Raw genomic sequence first — 22,409 nt, forward strand, 5'->3', positions numbered from 1 at the left:
CACTACCGCTCAAGCCTCAGTTTCCATGCAGGAAGCCCAGGACGACTCCTGTCACCTGGCTCTCTCCTGGGGCAGAGGGGCTCACAGGGAAACATTGGACCCGGGGGACAGCCCGGGCTCAGCGTGACACAGGAAGAGGAGGCAGAGCAAGGTGGGAGATTAGGGTTGCTGATCAGACTGTCTGGGCTGCAAACAACCCCACAGTCAGTGATAGGGAGATGGCTGACACCTGTGCCGTGGGCACAAGGCCTAGAATGAAGCAAGAACGCACAGAGACAGGCAGCCATGAATCTAACCCCCCCGGCCTGGCACGAGTGCCGAGCAGCTGCATCCCCAGCTGCCTGGTTCAGGTGCACAGTGGGGGACAGAAATCAAGCCTAGCTTAGCCTTTTCTATTGGGTTCTGTTCAGAGACGGTTCCTTGGTCCAAAGCTCTGCTTTTCTTCCTGCCGCCCTGCAGGCCCACAGCCCAACTCTTCCAGACAGACCTGCCAAAGTGGCTTGAGTCACCTCTAGGCCAAGCTCACTTTCCAAGACCCTTGAATGTTTTTGACTCAAAAGACTGAGAACCCTTCAGATGTGCTGATAAGCAGAGGAACAGTTGACATGAAGTCATGGCTCCCGCTCCCACTCCCAGCAGCCCCAGCAGCAACTCTTCAGCCCCAACCTGCTTTTCCAGCCTTCCCTTCCCCCTGCTTTCCCAACCGCATAGCCTGCTGTCAGCCTGCCCATGAGGCAGTTCCCTTCAGCCTTCAGCATGGCTGTCTGGCCACCAGGCTGAGAGCTCCTCCAAGGAGGCTGTGTCTGGTTCCTCTCGGCACCGTAATACCCTAGAGGGCACAAAGGAGTACTCACTGAATTAAACTGGATCAACTGCTGACCAGGGGCCAAGTGCCAGTTATAAATCTCTCTCCCACACCTGGGGCTGAGCCTAGTCTGTTCCCCCTCCACCAGGGAAATGGGCTCACAAGGGGGAGCCCTGTGCTGGAGACCCGGTTCTCACATTTCTGCACCTACATAGTTACAGCAAGCAGAACCTTTATCGATATTTCCAGTCCCTATATCTACCTGGTCCTGTGGTTAGTGAACGTAAGATCATTTTAGAAATGGCTCCCCTTTGTTTCTGATTTAGCATCAGTGCCCTGCAGCTCTCAGCACGGTAACTAACCTCTGTGTCGAGGGGTTAATGACCAGTAACCAAACCCTTAAATCAGCCCGCCCTAACTGCAGAGGGGCCAGCGGTAGCTCATTGCTGGGAAAGAGCACAAAGAGCCCATTTCTAGTACGTCCTGGATTGTGCCCTGTATAACGCGCTCCCATGTATAATGCATGCCCACGTTTTTGGCTCAAACTTTCCGGGGAAAAAAAAAATTCAATTTTTTTTAGTTCAATTTTTTATTTATATTTAGATACTTGTTTTTTGTATTATAAAGTATTTTTAGCATTTATTTTTGAACATATGGTACAAGAAATTTTATGTAACAAATAATTACAAAACACAAGAACAGATACAAGGTATTTTAGGCGCTACCCATGTATAATGAGCATCCTTAATTTTCCCTCAAAAATGTGGGCAAAAATGCACATAATACATGGCAAAATACAGTAGTATTATGGATGTCACAGCCACCACTCTAGCGAAATTTCATAAAGCAAGGCTCTGCTCTTTACCACCGCTCCCCACCCCCCGCCCCGCCGGCCATGCCCTCACCCCGCCTGCTGTTTCCACGGGCCCCCTGGCCAAACTCGGATGTTGGGGTGGGATGAGGCCTCAGAGATCAGGGTGGTGGAGGCGGGGCAGCTGGGTCCTCACTGGGTCTTCTCCTGCCGTCCTATGAGCACCTCTGTCCCTGCCTGCCTTGTTCTTGCCCTGCAATTCCTGTGGCCAGAGTAGGAGCTATCAAAACTTCAGTCCTCACAGCTGCATTTTACGGATCAGGAAACCAAGGCTCAGAGCGACTTCCCAGCCAGGAAGTGAACATGGAGACCCACCCAACTTGGAAGCCCACGTGCTCTCTATTCCTGCAGGCCACCTCTCTCCTAGCCCAGTGGCTCTCAGATGTTCACCTCCATCAGACTTGCCCGGAGGGTTTGTTAGAACACAGGTTCCTGGACCCTGCTGTAAGAGCTTCTGATTCAGTAGGTCTGTGGAATTGGGTGCAAAAATGCGCCTTTCTAACAGGTTCCCGGATGATGCTGGGACCACATTTTGAAAACCATTGTCCTAAACAGCAGTGCTTCTCAACCTCTTGGCCACCCTCATCAGAGTCATAAAAACAATGCAAATAGGGGATCCAGTGTCCCCCAAAAATGAGAGGGTGGCTTGCAGCCCAGGAGCTCTCGGTGCTGTCTCTGCATTTCCTCCCTCGGCTGCTCTGTGTCTCCTTCATACAGCTGGTTTCCAACCTGGCTGCACAGTGGAATCACCTAAAATAGAAGCCTGTAATCTAGGCCCCACCCCCTAAGATTGTGATTTATGGGTGTGAAGGCTCTCCAGATGATTCTACCATGCAGCCAAGGCGAAGAACACTGCCTTAGTTTCAGTACATTTAGGATTGTGTCCTATTGATTCCTCAGTCCTACCCCATTTCATATGCTTGCTGACCTTTCTTCTCTTGCAAGGTCCAGCGCACATCTCCTCTTCCAGGAAGCCCACCACACTGCAGTGGTCCAGCCCATAGGTTGGCCCTCCCCTCAATGATCTTTGCCACCCCCCTATTTTGACACTTTTTAATCACCCCATTATGTGCCATTTTGACCCATAGACTGTGTCCCTTCTGCAGAGACCTGGGCTCTTAATGCTCTGTGGACGGTAGCTGTCCCCTAGATCATAGATGCCTTCTGGGTATGCAAAGAAATGACCACGAGGTTACTGGGTCGCCCTGGGTCATTTTTCCCGTGAGAGCACCCTGCAAATAGAGTTGTTTCTCCCCTGTGGCAGGTTCTTGTAAAGAGTGTCCCACTGTGATTCTCCCCCTTTTACCCCCATCACCGCTCTCCAGGCTGAGAAAGGTTTTAGCCAAAGACCACCACTGCCCCTCCATGCTCGAGCGAGAGGATCTCGAACCGTCTCCAAGATACATTCTTCAAGGGCCCCCACTGCATAGGCTGGCAGTGTTGCCAAGGAAACAGCACTTAATGGGGGAAATAAAGCTGCTCAAAATCTACATGCGGGTTTGGAAGAGAACTGGTACCTCAGTTGTGCCTTGAAATGTTTCTATCACTAAGTGATTTAACCAGCCTCATTTTGCTTGTCTGGGAGGCCCTCCTCCCCTCTTCCTCTGCCCATCCCACGATTCTTCCCTCTTCTTCCCTCGCAGTGTCGGCTTAGCCTGGGGACAGCCTCGGAATTTCCAGAGAGGCTAGGCACCTTAAGTAGTTAAGGAAGTCTGGACAGAAGAGGGGTGAGGTGATTGAAAAGTATGCCAGTTGGTCATATTAAAGGAAGCCAGGGAGCAGGGTGGGAAACAGGAAGTTAGAGCTATTCATCTGAGTGTTTACAAATCCACTGGCGGAGGAGGAGCTAACAACAGGAGGTTTACTAAGCCTAAGGTCCCCTCCTGGAGGAGCGCCTTCCGTTTTAGCCCAGTGCTTTTCACACTTTTTTAACCTTTGTTACCTTTTCACTCTTTGTAACCGTTTGTTTGAACAAAATGCTATGTGAAAGCTAAATGTAAGAAAGACAAGAGATCTTCCTAGATTGGGCTGGGAGAGGGCCCTAAACCCCTTCCACCAGGCCCTGTTGTCCCACACCTGACTCCCCTCAGGGGTCCCAGAGCCCCCTACTGGGAGCTCCCAGGGCTCTATGCGAACAATGTGGTGGAAATGGCCCTGGTAGTTCTGAGATTGGTTCTGAGGAGCGAGTGAGTTCGGGACAGTTCTCAGGAAGCCACGCTCCTGTGCCTGAGCTGCGCTGAGCCGGTTTGGGGCGAGGTTGGAGGTGGTACCCCAGCTCCAGCCCAGGCTGAGGGGAGGCCTGCCAAGGGCTGGAGACCCAGGGAGTGGAATGCAGGCCCGGAGCTGCCAGGTACTCCACCTCCCCCGGAACTTCCCCCAGGGCAGCAAGAGGAGAGAGCAGCCATCTACGTGAGTACCCTGGTGAGGTTTTTTAAGCTCTCTTTGCTCAGTTTTCTGGCCTTAAAACTGGGAGGTGACAAAACTGGGACAGGGTGGAAAGTACCTGGCAGAGGCCTGGTGTACAGGTATACGAAAATATGTGTTTTCTTCTCCCCCTCCCCGTCCTGAAGCGGTTTCAGCCCCAGGGGTAGCTTCTGTCAGTGAGGTGATGTTCCATACCTGTGAGGGGCGGGTTCTGTGGAAGGCCCTACCTCAGGCTGCCAGAAAGGCAGACCCATCTCCATGCCTACCTGGAAGAGAAGGGATGCTGAGACACCTGGCAGGTGGTCTGCCTTTGTCCTGCAGCACAGGGGCCCTCGCTTGTCCTGGAGATGAAGGACAGAGCGGGGGAACCTCCAACCCTGGGGGTTTTTGCCCGGCCTAGGCTCTGTGGCCTTGAGGGCAGGAGAGTGCACGGGGGCTGTGCACTGTGGGCTCCTGGCTGGCTGTCCAGCTGAGCTCCCAGCCTGAGGGACAGGAAAATGCCCCCAGTGAGACTCAAGATCTGTTTGTTCTTTCACCTCACCCATGATTTTTCTCCTTCTCCTGTAAGCATCAGAATGAGACACGGAGCTGGGGTTTGTAGCCCTGCCAAGCTTTCTGGGCTGTGTGGAGAATGAGCTGCATCAATCGTTTGCAGTTGAGGAGGAGCTGTGTGGTCACAGATGTCGTTTCTATGCCCTGGGGGTTTGTAAAGTATCCAGACATTTTCGTCCTCTGCCTCTGTATGGGAGTTGCAGGAGAGATGTTGCTCTTAGCACTTTGTATCGTCTTGTGTTATGGGCCTTTCAGTAATGTCTCCTCCAGTCCTCTGTGACTCCCTCAGTCCAGGCCCCCCTTATGGTTCGAAGGGATCACAGGGAAGCTTCCAAGCCAGGCTTCCAGCATTTTTTGCTCCAACCTGGCTGCTGGACCTGACGTGACCTGAGGAAAGGAGGCAAGTGAGGTGAAAGGTCACATGTGGCTGTAGGGTCAAACTGCCTCAGTTTGAATCTCAGCTGTTCTCCAACTGTGTGATATTGGACAAGTTACTTAATTTCTTTATGCCTCAGTTTCCTCATCTGCAAGATGGGGATAAGAATAATAGCAGCTGTCTCATAGAGTTTTTCTTGGGATTCAGTGGCATAAAGCATATAAATTATTTTGTATGTGACATGTAGTAAGAGCTAAAAATATTTCGGCATTTATTGTTAATAGTCTAAGGCAAGCTTTCTCAGCCTCAGCAGTCTGACATTTTAGGCTGGACAATTCTTTGCTGTGGGGGGTGTCCTATGCATTTAGGATGCTGAGCAGCATCCCTGACCTCTACCCAATAGATGCCAGTAGCAGCCTGTTTCCCGTTCCCATCATGACAACCAAAAATGTCTCCAGACATTGTCAAATATCCCGATTGGCAAAACTGACCCCTGTTGACCACCACAGTTCTGAGTCGTTTCTTCCTTACACCCTCCAGGCTTCTGTTGCTCAGAAAGCAGAGCTGTGCTTGCTGGGCCTGCAGGCACTACAGCGGGCCGTCTTGTACTAAATTGTTTTCCCTCTTTTGTGTTCAGGCCATTAATTTTTTCAGTCCACTACTGGCCGGGCTTCTGAGGTGTCCAGGTGACAACTGCAGAGAATCCTCTCTGCTGAACTCCTTGTGATCGGCTGATTTTGTGGTTACTCCACTCAAAAGGCACTTCGTTGTTGGCTTTTTAAATAACAAACAACTGTCTGTTCCCATTATGATTTTCCCAGACACTGGCACAATAAGCAGCTCTGATGACAGCTGTACCCAGGTAATAAGTGCACCCCTCTCTCAAGCATCTCCCCCAAGCACTTCAGAGCAGCTAAGTGGGTACAACTTGTGTCTGTGGAGCCTGCACTGGAAACAACAGCCTGGCCCTCAGGACAGGGATGAAGGAAAGGGTAGCAGTGACTGGCTCCCTGACTGTCCTTGCCTTGCTCCTGAGCCTCAGGAAATCCAGGTCCTGGCACGCAAGGTGATTAAGAGCTACACTCTGTCCTCAGGGGAGAGCATGGTACATTCCACCCAAGGGCAGAAATAGCTGTGCATCTTTGGGAGGAAGCCCAGGTGGCAGGCTGAGGCTTGCATATTCTGGGAAGGCTTTCTGGAGGTGCTGAGTTTTCATTTCTGTCCTCAGAGTAACAAGAGCCAGGGAAGGCAAGTGGAAGAAGCAGAGGCAGTTCTTATATTAGTGTGATTAGGGCCATTGTTTCCTGATACATGAGTTTCCCCATCTTGGCTGTTGGCTCCTCCAGGACAGGGATCATAGCTTTCTCATCTCTGAGAACCAAGTTAGAGATTATTTATTGTTGAACAGGTGGGTGGGTAGATGGATGAGATGCTTAAGTGCATCTACTGAATTTCCTAAACATTGTCAGTTATCAAGTTCTCCCTCAGCTCCAGCAAACTGGAAGCCACAGCAGGTCATCAGCTTTCCTTGGTGGTCAACTGGAAATCCAGGCCACGCAAGGATGGGATCAAGAGTCTGAGGCGAAGCCCACTCTTTACCCAGTGTGGGTGTTGAATCGTCTCCCCTTGCCTCTGTGTTTCGGTCACATTTCCCCATTGCAGCCAGGCAGTCTGCATTTGGCCTCTGCTTGGAACCTTGGTCACTACGATCTATGGGAAGAATCAGTAAACTTGAGTAGTTTCATTACCTATTTCTGTGGACTCACCAAACCTGATAACTTGAAGTTTACCTTAGAGAGCAGATCCTCACTACAATGAGTGTCTTCCATCTGTCCCTCTAGACCCACCCCCCATCCTCCTCCTTCATCCTGCAAGGCCGACTTTATGGACTGTTTCAGCGGGTTCCTGCGTACTCTGGCTTCCACATGGGCTCTGCCAATGGGCTGGTCCAGCTGAGGAACGGAGTGGAGCCAGGGGTCTGCATCGGGGTATTTATTCACCGTCACTCGCCATTACCGCCAAACCTTCCTCCCTGAACCCTCTCACAAGTCAGCCTTCTCTAGCAATACCTAAATTTTCTCTTATGTGTTCTGGTAACTGCTCTCTCCTCTCATCCCTTTGGGCCTCGGGGTGGTAACGGCTCCATGTTACCATCTGCCGGGAATATATTATCCCCGTGGTGCCCTTACGCCCACCTGCACCATTGAGAATTGTGCCTTTTTTACACACTTGGCAGTTCCCCTATGTTGAGTGTGCCGTCTGTCTCCTGTCGGGGCCCTGGCTTGAGGTTCTTCTTGGGTCTGAAGTGACCCTGCCTATCTGTCCACCCCCTCCTGGCTTTGCAAGCGTCAGGTAGAACAGGGCCCTGAAGAACCACCCCTTACTCACCCTCCTCGTGCGCACGGCCCCTCTTACCCCACCGCCCCTCATGCCCTGCGCCCATGTTCGAAAAGTCCATGTCAACCACCTTCTTTTACTAAAGCAAGAAATACTTTGTTTTGCCATTTGGAATGAATAACAAATGTTTACCAGTGAGAATTTTTTAATAGATCAAGGTAATAAGAGGGCCTACCCTGAATTCTAACCTAAGGCAAAGAAATGTGGTATTTCACTGTGCCCAGAGGTCTAATCATAGGTGGGGGTGTTAATTCCTGTAGGAACGTAAAGAGGAGAGCTCACCGAACCCTATGACTGTCACCCAGAGCCCTATTGGGAACCAGTGCTCAGGGAAGCGACTGGAGACTTTGAAGGCCAAGGGTCACATGGCTTTCTTCTACACCAGGGCCAACAAACTACAGCTATGAGAGAGCCCCTATTTTTGTAAATAAAGAATTACTGGAATGCAGCCATTTACTGATGTGTTATCTGTGGCTTTGTCATGCTACAGTTGGCAGAGTTGGGTTGATAGAGACTATCTGGTCCTCTGTGCAGAAAACAGTTAACACAACAATGACTGGCTCCCTTGGAAGGGCCTGCTTACAAGGTCCGCCCTTGACTGACATCTGGGAACTTGGATTTCAGGAAGAGTTCCCACCATTCCCACATTGATAAGAGTAGCTCACTGTGCCTAAACTGATTATATAGACAATACCTGCTTTCCTTCTGGAAATCTGGAATTTTTGTTACATACCAGGCAGAGGCTGCTTACGTGACAAGCCCCCAGTAAAAACTGTGGGTACTTGGTCTGTAACAGCACTTCCCGTAGGTTGACTCAGCTCCTTGCCAGGGGAGTTCTATGCATCCTGTGCGACCACTGGGAGAGAACCCTAGCCTGGAAGCTTGTGCCTGGTTTCTCAAGATTTTGCCCCATGTGCCTTTTCCCTTTGCTGATTTGAATTGTATCCTTTCATTGTAATAAATCACAACCAGGAGTATAGCCATATGCTGAGGCCTGTGAGTTTTAGCAAATCATCGAAACTGGGGGTGGTCTTAGGGACCTCTCAATACACCTGCAAAGCCAAAAATATTTGCCATCTGGCCCTTTAAGAAAAAGTTTGCCAACCCCTACTCTACAGCCTTAGTACGGATGGAAGTTTCCTGTTATATATCTCCCATCCCACAAGACTCTGAACACCCTAAAAGTGTGGCCCAGGTCTTTTGCTCTTTAGCTACTAGCCACACACAGTGTCTTGCATGAAGTATTTATGGAGGGCGGAAGTCAGCAGTCCTGTAAAGAATGGATTCAAGAAGGAGTTTTTAAACAGTGGGTGGCAAAATCAATTTAAAAGCTTTTGACCAATGTTTTTCAGTGGAAGAATAGAATAGAAAGTAGAGTGCATTGCATGTAGGAGGTCTAAGTTTCATTTTTTGAAAAATTGTTTCAGCAACACATGTGGACCTGCTGCTATACTGAATCATAATGTAAACTTGTTACTTCTTGTCCACTGCAATAGAGAATATTTGAAGGCCACTAACCTCTTTGATCTCTTTGCCAGGTGCTTGAGGAGAAGCCAAACTTACCCTCCCCACCTCTCTGGTCATTAGCATTTAACCTCATTCTACTCCCGTCCCCAGAACGTGTACTACACGAGCAGTCAGCAGATCCACGTGGGCATCCTGAGCCCCACGGTCGATGATGATGACAACCGGTGCCTGGTGGATGTCAACAGCCGGCCGCGGCTCATCGAGTGCAGTTACGCCAAAGCCAAGAGAATGAAGCTTCACTGGCAGTTCTCTCAGGTAGCAGCCCAGAGGCCCCTGAAAGAACAAGAGCAAAGATGGTGGAGAGAAGGGCCGCTGGGGCCAGGAAGGGCATGGGAGGGGAGAGACACTGTGGCTACAGGGAGGCTGTGGCTCCAGCCAATTCTTGGGATTTATTGAGCACTTACTACATGCCAGGGGTTTCACATACATTAGCTCATGGGCCCCTAATATTGACTCTGAGAGAGGTTATAATTATATTGTTGTTGCTGTTTTATTTAATTTTTAGGTATAAGGAAACAGGCTCAGAGTGGGGAGTCACCTATACAAAGGGAGGGCTGGGATTTAAACTTGGGTTTCTCTGGTTTTAAACCCTCGCATTTCTTCTACACAAGCCCCTTCCCAGGAGATGAAGCCCCAGTGTCCCTGGTATAGACAGCGCTGGGTCGCTTCTCACCTATGAACCCCTTTGCCTTCCTCCCTGTAGGGGTTACTCTAGGAGACAGGTTTCCACCAGGACAGTGTCTCGGGGCCATTTCGTGAAGGGCAGTCTGCTGTAACGCACTGGGAGGGGAGGCGGGGGAGGGGACCTGGGATTTCCTGAAATAGCTCCTGGAGGTCAAGGCCCAGCCGGGCCCCTGCTGCTGTTGGCACTTTGTGTCACCTGAATACAAGTGTTCTTGAACTACAGAAAGGTCTCTGGCCCCTTCAGAGGCCTCGCTCCTCCCAGGAGCTGTGGAATCGCTAGGGAAATAAAGCTCCATGGTTAGGGCCTTGGTCTCTCTGTGTCCAGCCTCATGTTAATAAGCATGGCACCTCCATCTGAAAGATGACACCATGAGATTAAGTCACCAGGCCACCACCATGCAGCCTGAGAGTGGGGAGCTGGACTTCCAACAGGCTGGCTGCATCTGAGCCCAGGCTGCTTCGGTACGCCAGCCCGCCAGGCAGGCCCGCCTGCCCCCTTTAACAGACAGCCAGCCTTCCCACACATGCCCAGGGTCATGGGCTGCGGTGACTCAGCTCACCTGTGCAGGCCTGGATGCTTTGCTTCCCCTCATCTCATCTCTCCATCCCTCATTGGGATAGAGAAGGAACATTCTGCTAAGCTGCGCATCCTCAAAAGAGACACCTCCAAATCCAGCTCCGTCCATCCCTCATCTCAGCACATGGCATTGCAAAGGCAGCCCCACATGATTCCTGCTTGAAGGGAAACAGTGGCCAACAATGCAGGCCCAGTTGGCATGTGGAGCCCTGGGGACTGGGCAGTTGGACTGGGCAGCCCAGGCATCTATCTAATTAAAACTCCCAGAATGCTTTGGCCACCACATCTTTGATCCTTCTACCAAGGAAACTATTGGGAAATAATATTTTTAAATCCCTATTTGTAAATCCAGGACATCCACTCTTACTTGATATTTTAAAATTAACATATGTGATATTTTTGTTTAAGGCAAATGATTAAGATTTATCAAGCCACCTGGAATCTGTCCCCATGCCCACATTGGTTAGGAGCTACTATCAAGGCCAGAGAAAGCTGGGAGACTCTTAAATTATTACAGTCAGGTGTCTGGGCAAATTTTGTTGCAACAGGTTTTCATCTGCGCAAATTATGTGTGGATCCTACCAACTAGAATTTTCTGGTACAGAAGTTGGGCTGAAAGGAGCTTTCACTGGTACATTTCAAATCTCCTTTCCCATTTCACATTCTGCATTATTTACTCCCCTGAGGGCTGCATTTAAACTCTACAGACACTCAGGCTGAATTAATTTCAAAATAATCTAGTGTGATTCTCCCCTATTCTTCTACAAAGAAGGTAGGCATTTGCATATCTTAGTGTTCCAACTCATACCCTGATTTCTGTTTAACAAATAAAATGCCTTTCCTCTAACCCTTGGAAGCTCTTCTGAATTTCTAATGCCTCAGGATGAATTGGGGCAGCATTCAATTCTGACACTGAGAAACCACGTTTTGACTAAAACATCTCTTGGCAATGCTGATGTACAGGGTTCTGATGAGCAGTTTTCCAATAATGCACATTCTTTCCTTCAGTCATTCATCAAACATTTATGGAGCACAGGGGCTGGGCAGAAGGGATGCAGATGTGATTCAGGCCCAGCCTCGGCCCTGGAGGAGCTGGTGGGCATGTAAACACACAACAAAACTGGGTGATAAGGGCAAAAATGAGGAGAGGGCGGTGTTCTGGGAGGCCCAGCGGACAGGCCTGTGTTTGCAGGACTCAGGAAACATGCAAGGCTTGTTTGATCTAGATCTTGAAGGTTGTAGGACAGTCCCCATGTGTAGAGAGAGAGAACATTCCATGTAGAGGCTCAGCCTGGGCAAAGGCAAGAAAAAGCAGAACACAGGAGAAATAGAAATCCAGTTTTGGTGTGGGCGGAATTTAGAATTTTCAGTGGAGGAAGAGAGAAATCACACTTGAGTCAGTTTGAGCAGATAATGGTGGTCATTAGAAACTAGGCTAAGTTTGGACTTCATTTTAAAAGCAAAGGGAGGAGCTAAGGGAGGTTCTTAAGCAGTGAATGCGATGATGGGGTCTGAGTCCCGCTGGCAGCAGAGTACAGGTGGATTTTAAGCAAAGAGACTGCAGATAGGCAAGCAAGTTAAGGGGCTGTTCCATTGTCCCTGTGAGAGATGGGTGGCTTGGTCGCCATCGGGGCGTGGAGCCAGGCAGCTGGCGGGAGGACTTTGGGAGACATTTCACCTGTCTGTTGGAAGTGGTGATGGGTTAAATGGAAGTAGTTGTGAGGAAGGCTTATTAACCTCAGACCACCTCAGGCTCTGGGTTTGAAGAACAGCCTGTGAGCAGTCAGTGCTGTCCTTCTCAAGCAATGCATATGTCTCTAAATCGCCTGCATTCCCCATATCAATACATGGTGAAACATTAGCATTAGAAGTGGTAGACATTGCCTTCACTGATTTGTCTGACTTGTGACTCCTGCAGGTTTAAAGAATTTCCTAAACTACCTACTGGGATTATAAATTCATATGCATGAACTATAGCCTTTTGATCTTCCCAGAGTGCCCTGCATGCTGGGATCTGGGGGCTTCTGTGATCTGGCGATGTGGTATTAGTGAAGAGGCATTTAGTCAATGGCCCCTGGACTAATGGAAGGAGAGGAAGAAAGCAGGTATCAGATCACAATAGACGAGAACTTTATGGCAAGACACCTGTCAAGCAAAGCAGTAGACTGCCTCTCAGTGGTAATGAGACACCCACTCTCCCCTCTACCACCATTCCTTTGGATGGTTAAGTAAATGCTGGAGTTACTGAAAGGGTTCTTGCCATAGGAAGGCTGTTACGTTGTGTGTCCTCTAAGATCCAACTTCCTTAAAGCCTGTCTATCCATTTGAAGGTGTAGTTGAAAGAATGGGGACTGTTGGACCAGGAAGACATCAGGAGTACCTGAGCTGTGCCTTCAAACATGCAAAGAGCTGCCCTATGCAGACTTGTCCTGTGTGGTTGAGAGGGAGGACCAGCAGGGACAATCAAGGACAGTTTACAGAACAGCTTTTTCATAGTCAGAGTTGTCCAGACACGAGGTCGGTGGTTCAGAGAAGAGGCGGTTAAAGGACACTCAGCAGGCACCTAAGGCCCTGCAGCCCCAGGTGGAGCTGGGCTGGATGGTCTGAAGGACCCGCCAACCCTGGGATGCTGTTAGACAGCTGAAGTTAAACTGCAATCCTCCAACCCTCAGAAGGGCTTTCCTGACTAGGAGCCCAGCTAGGCCTGCCTCAATAAAAAGCAGCATGAATTAGAAAGTGAGCTGAGTTTCTTGTGTGAGGGTCATGTTTACCCCACTTTATAGAATTGTTTGTTATTTCACTCCATACCCCCGTCTTCTGTCAATCAATAGACTGGAGGGCAGGACTGTCTTACACTTTCAGTATCTCCAGCCCCTAACAAAAGAGGAGACATCCAGTGTGCAGTTGACTGACAGAAGGAGTCCCTTATTAAAAAATTCACAAATATTAATTAAAGGCCCCTGAAGTGCCAGGTCTTGAGCTAGGTTTGTTGGAGACCCAAAGACGAACAAAACCCAATCTTCAATGACTTTCCTTGCACTCATACATGCATGCATGCATGCTGAAAAGGAAAAAAAAATAGCACTACAGTATTTCAAGGACATTTCAATGTAAGGGTCAAAGGGCCATGCTCATTTGGAAAATCCCTAGTTCCTACAAAGAACACTTTCAGGTGATAATGCATCCCAACTGCATGCACTAAGTGGGGTACTCAAAGTTATAGGATAAACGTGCACTCCTCCCTGTAACTCCAGATTTGAGGGAGCTACAAATTCGTATGAATATCTTAAAACAGGAAGCTTTGATGAACTGCAGGGTATTCAGGCTGCATTTGCTACCCTCAGACTGGGGTAAGCCATAACTCGAGTGGCGGTCAGAGTTCTTTGGTAGAATCGGTAGCAAGACCCATCTGGGAGTCCAAAGGCCAGTGTTCCCACTGGTGGGCTGTCTCCACAACTCAGCCTCTGGCTTACCTCCTTCTCAGTGTAGGACTTATGCATTTTCTAAATGAGGAACATCCCGGATAGCAAGAAATTTTCAAGAGTGTGCGGAGACTGCCGTGGATAAAGCCGAGCACAGAGCCAAGCCCGCCTGTCCAGGGACAATCAGCTCTGACTTGTGGGGCCTAATTTGATAATTTGGTGCAAGATGAGTAACCCACTCAAAACAGAACCTTTTTACAGAGCATGTTTCCCAGGGAGCACCGCTAATTCTGCCCAAGAATTTCCCAATACTCAAGGAGGAGGAGTCCTTGACTCTCTCTCTCTCTCCAATCCCAAGCTGTCAGGAAGTCCAACTTTAAGAACCTTTTGTACTGAGAAGAAAAAACCATAGTTGGGTATTTCATTACAGCTTTGGAATAAAACAGCTTTTCATTTCCATGTCATATGAAGGGGCCAGTGTGGAATTGTCCAGTTTGGAGGGACTGACAGAGCTTTGGTTAGGCCCTGTTTTCTTAGTTATTTTTAATTGATGGTGGTCAACACTTCCCTCTTTCCCGTGCTCACCCCACTGAGCTCAGGAGCTGGGGCCAGGTGGGGTGGCTCAGTTCCCCACTACTCAGACCTGGGGGAGACTTTTAAATGTATTTATTAAACATATATACAGTGCTTACTATGTGCCAGGTAGTATTGTAACTGCTTTATAAATATTTACTTAATTTCCACAACAGTGCTATTAGGTACTTTAATTATCCTTGTTCTACAGATGAGTAAACTGAGACACAGAAAAGTTGAATACTTTGTCCAAGATCAAATCTCTGGGAATTCTTTCAAATACAAGGGTCACACTCCTTTGTTCATGGTGCCTTTGTCCCGCCTCTGGAAAGCCCGCAGGTGGCTGCCTTGGGAGTTTAGGGCTGCAGTGTCCCTACCAAGCCAGGTTGCAGGTGCACCTGAGCTGGCTGGCTTCCTGCCTCTTCAGCAAATTCCCTCCTGCCATCCTGCTGCCTTGGCAGTCTCCCTCCCCTCCACCTCTTCTTTTGCATTTGACATTGTCATTGAGCCATCTTCTGTCCAAGGAGTTGCACCACCAGTCCCTGGCAGATCTCACTCAGACACCCAGGTCTCCTTGAAGAAAGACAGATACCAAAGGACTCTTGGAGTAAATGGAGTGTTGAATATTCATAATACCACAAGACCACTCTCCTCTGCAAAAAGGCATACTCTCAGGTTTCTGTAACCAGCACTAACATCCCACGTATGCTCTGAAGTGTTTGATTACAAATTATGAATTACTTAACCTGGAAACTCCTGAGCCCACTGCGCTTAAAGCTGAAGCCCCCCCTGGACCACTTGCCCTTGGAAAATTAATTAGAAAGGAGAGTGGAATGGGAGCTCTGAAATAAACAGGGCAGGCTTCACAATACAGGATTCAGTCCACCACAACCTGCTCGTGAACAGCGTGATTGCAGGTGGGGGACCAGCTCGAGGTCAGCCCAGGTGCTCTAAATGCTGCACCTTAGGGAGGCCAGTGCAAGTAACCAGCTGGGCCCAACCCTTTACTGAAACAAGGTGATGGCTGTTCACGGTCCCCAGGCTGTGATCCCCGGACCAGTACCACTAGCAGCACCTGGAAATTTAGACACATTTTTGGCTTCATTGGAGATCTACTAAACCAGAAAAGTGGGGCTCAGTGATCTATGGCTTAACAAGCCCTGTAGGAGCTCTGTCTAATCCATCTACCCAGCCTGTATCTTCAGGAGCTGCCAGGTGGCAGCTCTGACACTAGCTGTTCCTCCCCCAGCTGCCACAGGCACACACTGGGAACCATGGCCATGTGATCTAGGGTCAGCTCCTCAATGTCTCAACCCAAGGCCTGACAGACCACAGATCTACATGCTGCTATGCACATGGTCGGTGCTCCATGTGGGAACAAAAGCAGAGTGCCCCAGTGCTCTGGCACCTTTTGCAGTGGAGATGACTGAAGGCCAGAGCAGCTCAGCCACTTATCCAGGGTCACGGCCAAGGAGAGCCAGAGGCAGGGCTGGGAGCAGAGTCCCCTGTTCTGGCATCTGCTCATACCGCCTCTCATGCCCTTTCTAGTCACCACTCCAGAGAGGCTCAGAAGGAGAAGGAACTAGCCTGGGGCTGAGCACCCAGCTCTAGGAATTATTAGCCTTCTTAATTCTATACATTCAGCTCTCTATTTTTTTAATGCTGTTTCTATATTTAATTTGGTTCCCATTCCAATTAAGCTCTCTGTGTGCCACAACATCTCTCCTGCCAGGTTTAATTGCCCTTATTTAAATTCTTTAATTAAAAGTATTGTGTGTTTCTAGATCCTGTAATCGTAAGTATTACACTTACAAATAATTTAGATGACTGGACTAGTAAAGCAAGTGACTACACCCTCCACAGAGGGTGAGGCCAATCAGGGGCTCGGCATCAAGCCTCAGCCCCGCCCCCCCCAGAGCCCTGGGCCTGGTCCAGAGGCTGCTGGCTCACCCTGGGTGTGAGGACAAGAGCCTGCTAACAGGTGTCCCTGCTTCCTTCCCCCTCTCGTGCTCTGCGCTCCGCACAATAGTCAGGGTGACCTGCTTAATATGTCAGCCCTGCTCTGCAGTGGCTGGCCCTGTCACCAGGTTAAAAGCCAAAGTCCACCGAGTGGCTATGAGACCCCACACAACCTGCCCCACACTCATCTCCTGGGCCTCATCTCCTACCCCTACCACCATGAATACCCTACACCGGGGGCTCCGCGCTGTTCTCTAAACACACCAGGCCTCTGCTGGTGCGGGAGCTTAGCCCTGGGCTCTGTGATTCTCCCCAGATTTTACCCTGGGCTACTTCTTCTTCACGTCTTGCTCGGCTGTCACCTTCTGAATGAGGATCACCCTGACCACCTCTCATCGTCAAGGCCTCCATGGCGGCCTCACTGCTCTGTTGTAGAAGATTCTCCTTCTGGAGCCTCCAGAGCGTGAGCTCTCCTTAGCCTCACACTCCGCCTCCCACCGACGGACTCAGCTATTCTCGCAGAGGCTGTCTTCTCCCCCTCCCCCTCATCCCTGTACTTGGCCTCACTCCATTTCTTCCACATTCTTCCCAGGGCCACCCTGGCTGTTCCTGCCCCAGGGTCACCACACTTCCTGTCTCTAGGGTGCCGAGGGCATGGTTGAGCCAGGGTAGGGCCTGGGAAATGTCATAGTTGAGTCCGTCAAGGAACACTTCTCAGAGATCCCTGTCCCTGTCACCCTCTCTCAGCTTTGGCAAGGTGCCCTGCAGAAGGCTTAGAATGTGCCTGAGTAGCTGGCGGGAAACGGGGTGGGGCCTGCAGCCTCCTGTTTTGGACCCGTTACTCCAAGCTTCCGTGGTCCAGGGGTTGCTGAAGCAGCCTCGCTGTTGGTGAGGCCTGGCCAGGGCCAGCACGTGTGGAAATGCTGTGCAGCCAGGATCCGCAGCAGAATGCCGCACACTCGGTCTGGCCATCTCTGCTGGCCGGGCACTTCTTCTGGAGCCCCCGCCCTGACCCTTTGAACAGCCTCAAGTCCGCTGCTTGTTTTGTCACTGAAAAGAGGATTTCTCATCTGTCCTTCTGCTCATCCTTCAGTAATCAGGACAGAAATGATCATCTGGCCCTAGAAAAAATGGAACCAGAAGGGTGGAGTGGCTTGCCCAAGGCCGCGCAGCTGACAACCAGAAGAGGAGCCTCCTGGTTCAGCACTGCCCCCTTTCATCGCCCCACCCAAAGTGCCTGAAACCCCAGCCGACCTTGTGGATGAGAGCTGGCTGCTTTCATTCCAGCCCTGCCTGAGCTCCACTCCCAGCAGTGGGAGAGGACACGCCACCAGGTGGGCCGGGGTGTTGGAGGGTCAGGAGAAGCTGCTGCAGGCCCGCTAAGGAAGCCCCCGTGGCATGACCCAGCCTGTGGGTGGGCAGCAGATGTGCTCAGGCCTGGAGGCTGCAAGCTTTTCCCCAGAAGCCATAGAACTTGGGCCAGGCAGAGCGATGGGCTGGCCTTGCTTGGAGCACGTGTCACAAGGGATGCCTCTGAGTCCAAAAGTGCAGCCTTTGAGGGTCAGGATGGAAACCCAAGAGAGACCACAGCTTCTGAGAGGACAACTTGAGGCAGCCCTCCACAGTCATCCCACGTGGTTCAGGACTGTGGTGTGGCCACCAAAGTGTCTATTCTTTGGCTCTGTTGAAAGAGCCTATTGTCCAGTGGAAATGAAGTGGTCTGTGCTCTGTGGTCAGTACAGAGTGACACGAAACAAAAGGAGGACAGCCAGAATGGAAAAATTATACAAAATTGTTCCACAAGGAACTGGGAGCGCTGAATCTGGAGAAGTGTAGACCTGGGGGACGTGAGCCTCACCGTCCCCTGATGGAAGGGAAGGGGTGGAGAAGCGGGAGCTGACCCAAGTGTGGGAACCTGATGGGTGATTTGGGTCCCCTTGCTGGATGCCCCTGAGACATGGATATTACTCAACTGGGGGAGAATGCCCCTGGGCGGAGCCACCTGGCAAAGAAAGTGCTGGGTTGGGGGCACAGTGCCTTGTCCCTGCAGGTGGACACGCAGAGCTGAAGGGCCCCATCGCTGAAGTACAGAGATGATTCAGGTTGCAAATGAGAACAAGAGGGTCAGCCTTCAAAGTTTCTTCCAACATGAGGACTCCAGGGTCCTTTCTGAGCCCTCGCCCCACGGCCACTGGTCCTGTCCCCTCAGGGCCTGAGCTTATGGGTTTCTCTGTGGCTGCACCTGTGGGCTGCAGATGAACCCACTGTTTCAGTTCCCCTTTGTCCTGATGCCTGTGTGCTCCTGGGGACAGCGAGTCATTGCTCTCCTCAGAGGAGGTGCTGGGCTGGGGGCACAGCAGGAGAGACTTGCTTTACTCACTCGAATGATCCTAAAGAGGTTTGCCATCCGAGGGGCCATCTCCCACTCACAGGACATTGGGAATTCCACACCTGCTCCCCCCCCCACACACACACAGAGACTCCTGACCCCCTTTGCCATCTGGCTTCTCACTCTTTGCCTCCTTCACCCACTACTCATAGTCCTTTCTGGGGAGCTGGATTTTTTGTTTGTTTTAATCTTTTAACTGAAGAATAACACATACATGCAGAAACATACAAACATACACACAAAAATAAATACTCAATGATTTAAAGCAAAGCAAACACCCCTGTAAGCACCACCCAGGTCAGAAAACAGCACCCCAGAAGCTGCTTCTGCTTTCTGTCATTTCCCCACCTCTCCTCCCCAAAGGTAACCTTATCCTGGCTTGAGCACTGTGGTTTTATTTTGCCTGTTTGGGAAGTTTCTGGAAGTATGGTTATGTATATATTTTATCCAGCTTCTTTTGCTAACATTACGTTTGTGAAATTCATCTTTATTGAGTAGAGCTCTATCTAGAGTCTTCATTTTTGATGCCGTATGGTATTCCATTATGTGAATCACACATTACTTACCCTTTCCACTATTGATGAATGTTTGGGTTGTTTCCAGATTGGAGCTTTTGCAAATCATGTTTCAGAAAGCACTCAGGTGCATGTCTTTGGTGCACATGTTCTTGCCAGATATATAGCTAGCTATAGGCACAGGACTGTTGGGTCGCAGGGAAGTGTCTATTCAAGTGCGGCAGATGCTGCCAATTTTCTAGGTGGTTGTAAGAACTGAGTCTTGATGTTCTCTTGAGATGTTAGCTGTTGCCATGGGGATGGTGGTGGCAGACTGGGGATGACTTCCAGAAGGGGCTTGCTGTCTCCCTCTCGCACAGTAGGCTGTTCACTGGGACAGGCCTGGATGCAGCTAGGGGTGAGCTGCAGACTCTTAAAGGGCAGAGGCCCCCTCTCCCTGCTGCCAGCCTGCCAGAGCCACTCCAGGTGAACTCCAGAGCACAGTCACCCTGTCCTGTGGCCGATGCCCTTCTCATTCTATATGTTGTAACTGCCAACATTAATGATCACCTGTTGTGTTCCAAGCTTTTTGCTGGACATTGAGGGGACAGAAATTGATAAGGCATAGAGCTCTCGGTCTAGAGGGGGAAAGACATGTAAAGGAGAAGTCTTACTCTCATTCAATCAGTGCTGAGCAGGAGAAGGTGCCTGACGGAGAGCACGGAGCCAGCGGGGCGCTGGAGGAGAGGAGCGGAGGTGCAGGCGAGGTGGGTGGTGAGAGGCTTCTGTAGGAAAGAGGCAGAGCTGAGCCTTGAATGACTATGGCTCAGCGTACAACTGCAGCATGGAGAAGGAAGGACCCCAGGCTCAGGGCACAGCTTGTTCAAAGTCTAGGAATCCTGAGAAAAGGCAGACGGGGTCAGAAAACTACAAGGAGTTCAGTATTGCTGCAGCAGGAGGTGTGAAAGTTGAGGGAGACGAGGCCAGAGAGAAACACAGCACCGCACCCCGGAGGCCGCCAGTGCTGCGCCACCGAGCACCGGCTCCATCTTCAAGGCGAAGTGCGCGCTGGGAAAGATGACTCCTCCTCATCTCTGGAAGTGGGAGGGGGGATCTGCAAGGAGGGTCATGCTGTTGTCCAGGGAAGAGGAGATGGTGGCCCAAATCAGGGCAAGTACAATGGGGAGGGATAAGGGGACAGTCGCAAGGCCTGAAGGAGGTAGAATTGATAGGAATTGGTGCCTAATCGATGCTGGGGAGAAGGTGGAGGTATCACTGAAAATGCCCAGCTTTCTCACACAGATACCTGATTATTGCTGATGGGAAACACGGTAGGTTCTAGGGAAAAAGGGAGTTTGAGCATATACTGAAGTCCCATTAAGCTACCAGGGGACCCCTCACATGGACCACCACCCAGCCCAAGGAGTTCTGCTCGACTGGGAGGCTAAAGCCCCGTTGAGCAGATTTTCAGTATAACTCAGAGATACTCAGATGCTGACACCTGGACACATAGCCAGCAGCCACAGAGTGTTTGAGGTATAAACTGAGTATGCATGGGTACAGAACATTCTGGAACATCAGTAGCATGGGGAAACCATGCATATCCAGGAAGGAGGGAGCCCTGTGACCTAATAGAGAGAATCCAGGAGACTGAGTTTGATTGAGGCCAACACTGATGACTACAGAGTTCCAGCTGGGGACATGGACCCTAAAAGCAGGAGGTCTGGTGAAACTCAAATTCAGGCTGATTATGGGATCGTCCCAAGGCCCTAGGCTTTTCAGAGCAGAGCCCCAGCCAATGGCTATGGGAGCAGGGCCTAGCCCTGCCCCCAGATAGGAGCTGCAGGAGCAATCCTGTATGCCACACCCCAGCCAGGTAGATGGACATGGGTTGCGGCCTCTCTGTTCTAGCAAAGGACTAGGGCTTCCTGAAGAAAACTGAAGCACAAGTTGGTCTCAGAGAGGAGACCAACACATCAGAGAAGGGGAGCCTGAGGCTTCATGGGAATGCTGGCCCCAGACCCCCCGTAGCCTCACTGGATACTAGACATCTAGACACACAGATAGTCTCAGCCTACACCAGCCGCTAGGCCTCAGGCACCCCACACTTGCCAGCATGGCTTCTACCCGCTCTGACCCCACTCTCTGCCCTGGCTCCTAGGGAGGCGCCATCCAGAACCGCAAGTCCAAGCGCTGTCTGGAGCTGCAGGAGAACAGTGACTCGGAGTTTGGCTTCCAGCTGGTGCTGCAGAAGTGTTCGGGCCAGCACTGGAGCATCACCAACGTCCTGAGGAGCTTGGCGTCCTGACCCCTCAGGAGCTGCCCGACCTGCCCCTTTGCTACTGTGTAGCACCTGCTGCAACGTTGCCTGCTGTCTGTGTGGGGTTGTTTGAGGTCTGGGGAACCAGGTTAGTGGGCCCCCTGAAGAGCTTTTTATTTCCTATTCAATTTTCATGGAGTTTCTAGAAAGATGCTGAATGGTGGGTGAAGGTATAATATCATAAACTATTTTGCAACTGTAAATAGGGGACAAATGGAAAATATTTATAACTGTCAATAAAATACTATTGATTAAAAAAGGATTTTTGCTGTCATTTCATGTATGGTGGAGATCCACGCCTGACTCCTCTGAACCTGGAGTTCCTAAGCCAAAGACACATCCCTGTTGGCCCCTCCTGCTCCACATCCCTGAGAAAGGAAGCTCTCAGGCCCTGCCAGCAGTGGGAGCTTGTTGTGCAAGCTGCCAGCTGTCTGTGTTAGGCCCAGGGTGGCGAGAAGGCCACCGTGGGCTCAGGGCATACCTCCTCTGGAAGACAGCCTCAGCCCTTCGTTCCTGGAGAAATCAGGATTGCTCAGGGACCACTGGAGTGTCATCTGCTGGCCGCCTCCTGGCCTTCAGGCTACCCTGCCCTCTCCTGAAGTCACCCCCTTATCTCCCAAAGCTGTCCACTGCCCTGGCCCTCAGCAGTGACACTTACCTATGGCAGATACCCTCTCCACGTGCTAAGACCCGTTGGCTCCTCCCATGAGTCATGATGCATTCGTTTCCCAGGGCTGCTGTCACGAAGTGCCGCAGACTTGGTGGCTTAAACAACAGAGCCGCTCTGTCATGGTTCTTGAAGCTGGGTGTCTGGGTCAAGGCGTCAGCAGGGTTGGTTCCTTCGGAGAGCTGAGAAGGGGAATCTGCTCCAGGCCCCTCTCCCCGCCTCTCGTGGCCTCAGGTGTCCCTTGGCTTGGAGGAAGCCATCTTCTTCCTGTGTCTCCCCATTGTCTTTCCTCTGTATGTGTTTCTCTGTGTCCAAATTTTCTGATTTTTTAAGGACGCCAGTCACGTTGTATTAGAGCTCACCCTAAATAAC

General features: G+C 50.7%; 1 protein-coding gene across 1 annotated transcript in view; it reads left to right on the forward strand.

Moving 5' to 3' along the window:
* The window catches only part of GALNT18 (polypeptide N-acetylgalactosaminyltransferase 18), a 316,297-nt gene extending 294,721 nt beyond the window's left edge, over positions 1-21,576 (forward strand). The window contains exons 10-11 of the mRNA XM_054586100.1: positions 9,043-9,207; positions 21,212-21,576. Coding sequence (XP_054442075.1) covers positions 9,043-9,207; positions 21,212-21,358 — 312 coding nt within the window. The 3' untranslated portion in view covers positions 21,359-21,576. The remainder of the gene's footprint in view (positions 1-9,042; positions 9,208-21,211) is intronic.
* Positions 21,577-22,409: the final 833 nt, after the last annotated feature.

This window comes from Pteronotus mesoamericanus, unplaced genomic scaffold (assembly GCF_021234165.1).
Source record: "Pteronotus mesoamericanus isolate MK-2021 breed Mesoamerican mustached bat unplaced genomic scaffold, CSHL_Meso_final contig_90, whole genome shotgun sequence".
In the NCBI taxonomy this organism is placed as follows: domain Eukaryota; kingdom Metazoa; phylum Chordata; class Mammalia; order Chiroptera; family Mormoopidae; genus Pteronotus; species Pteronotus mesoamericanus.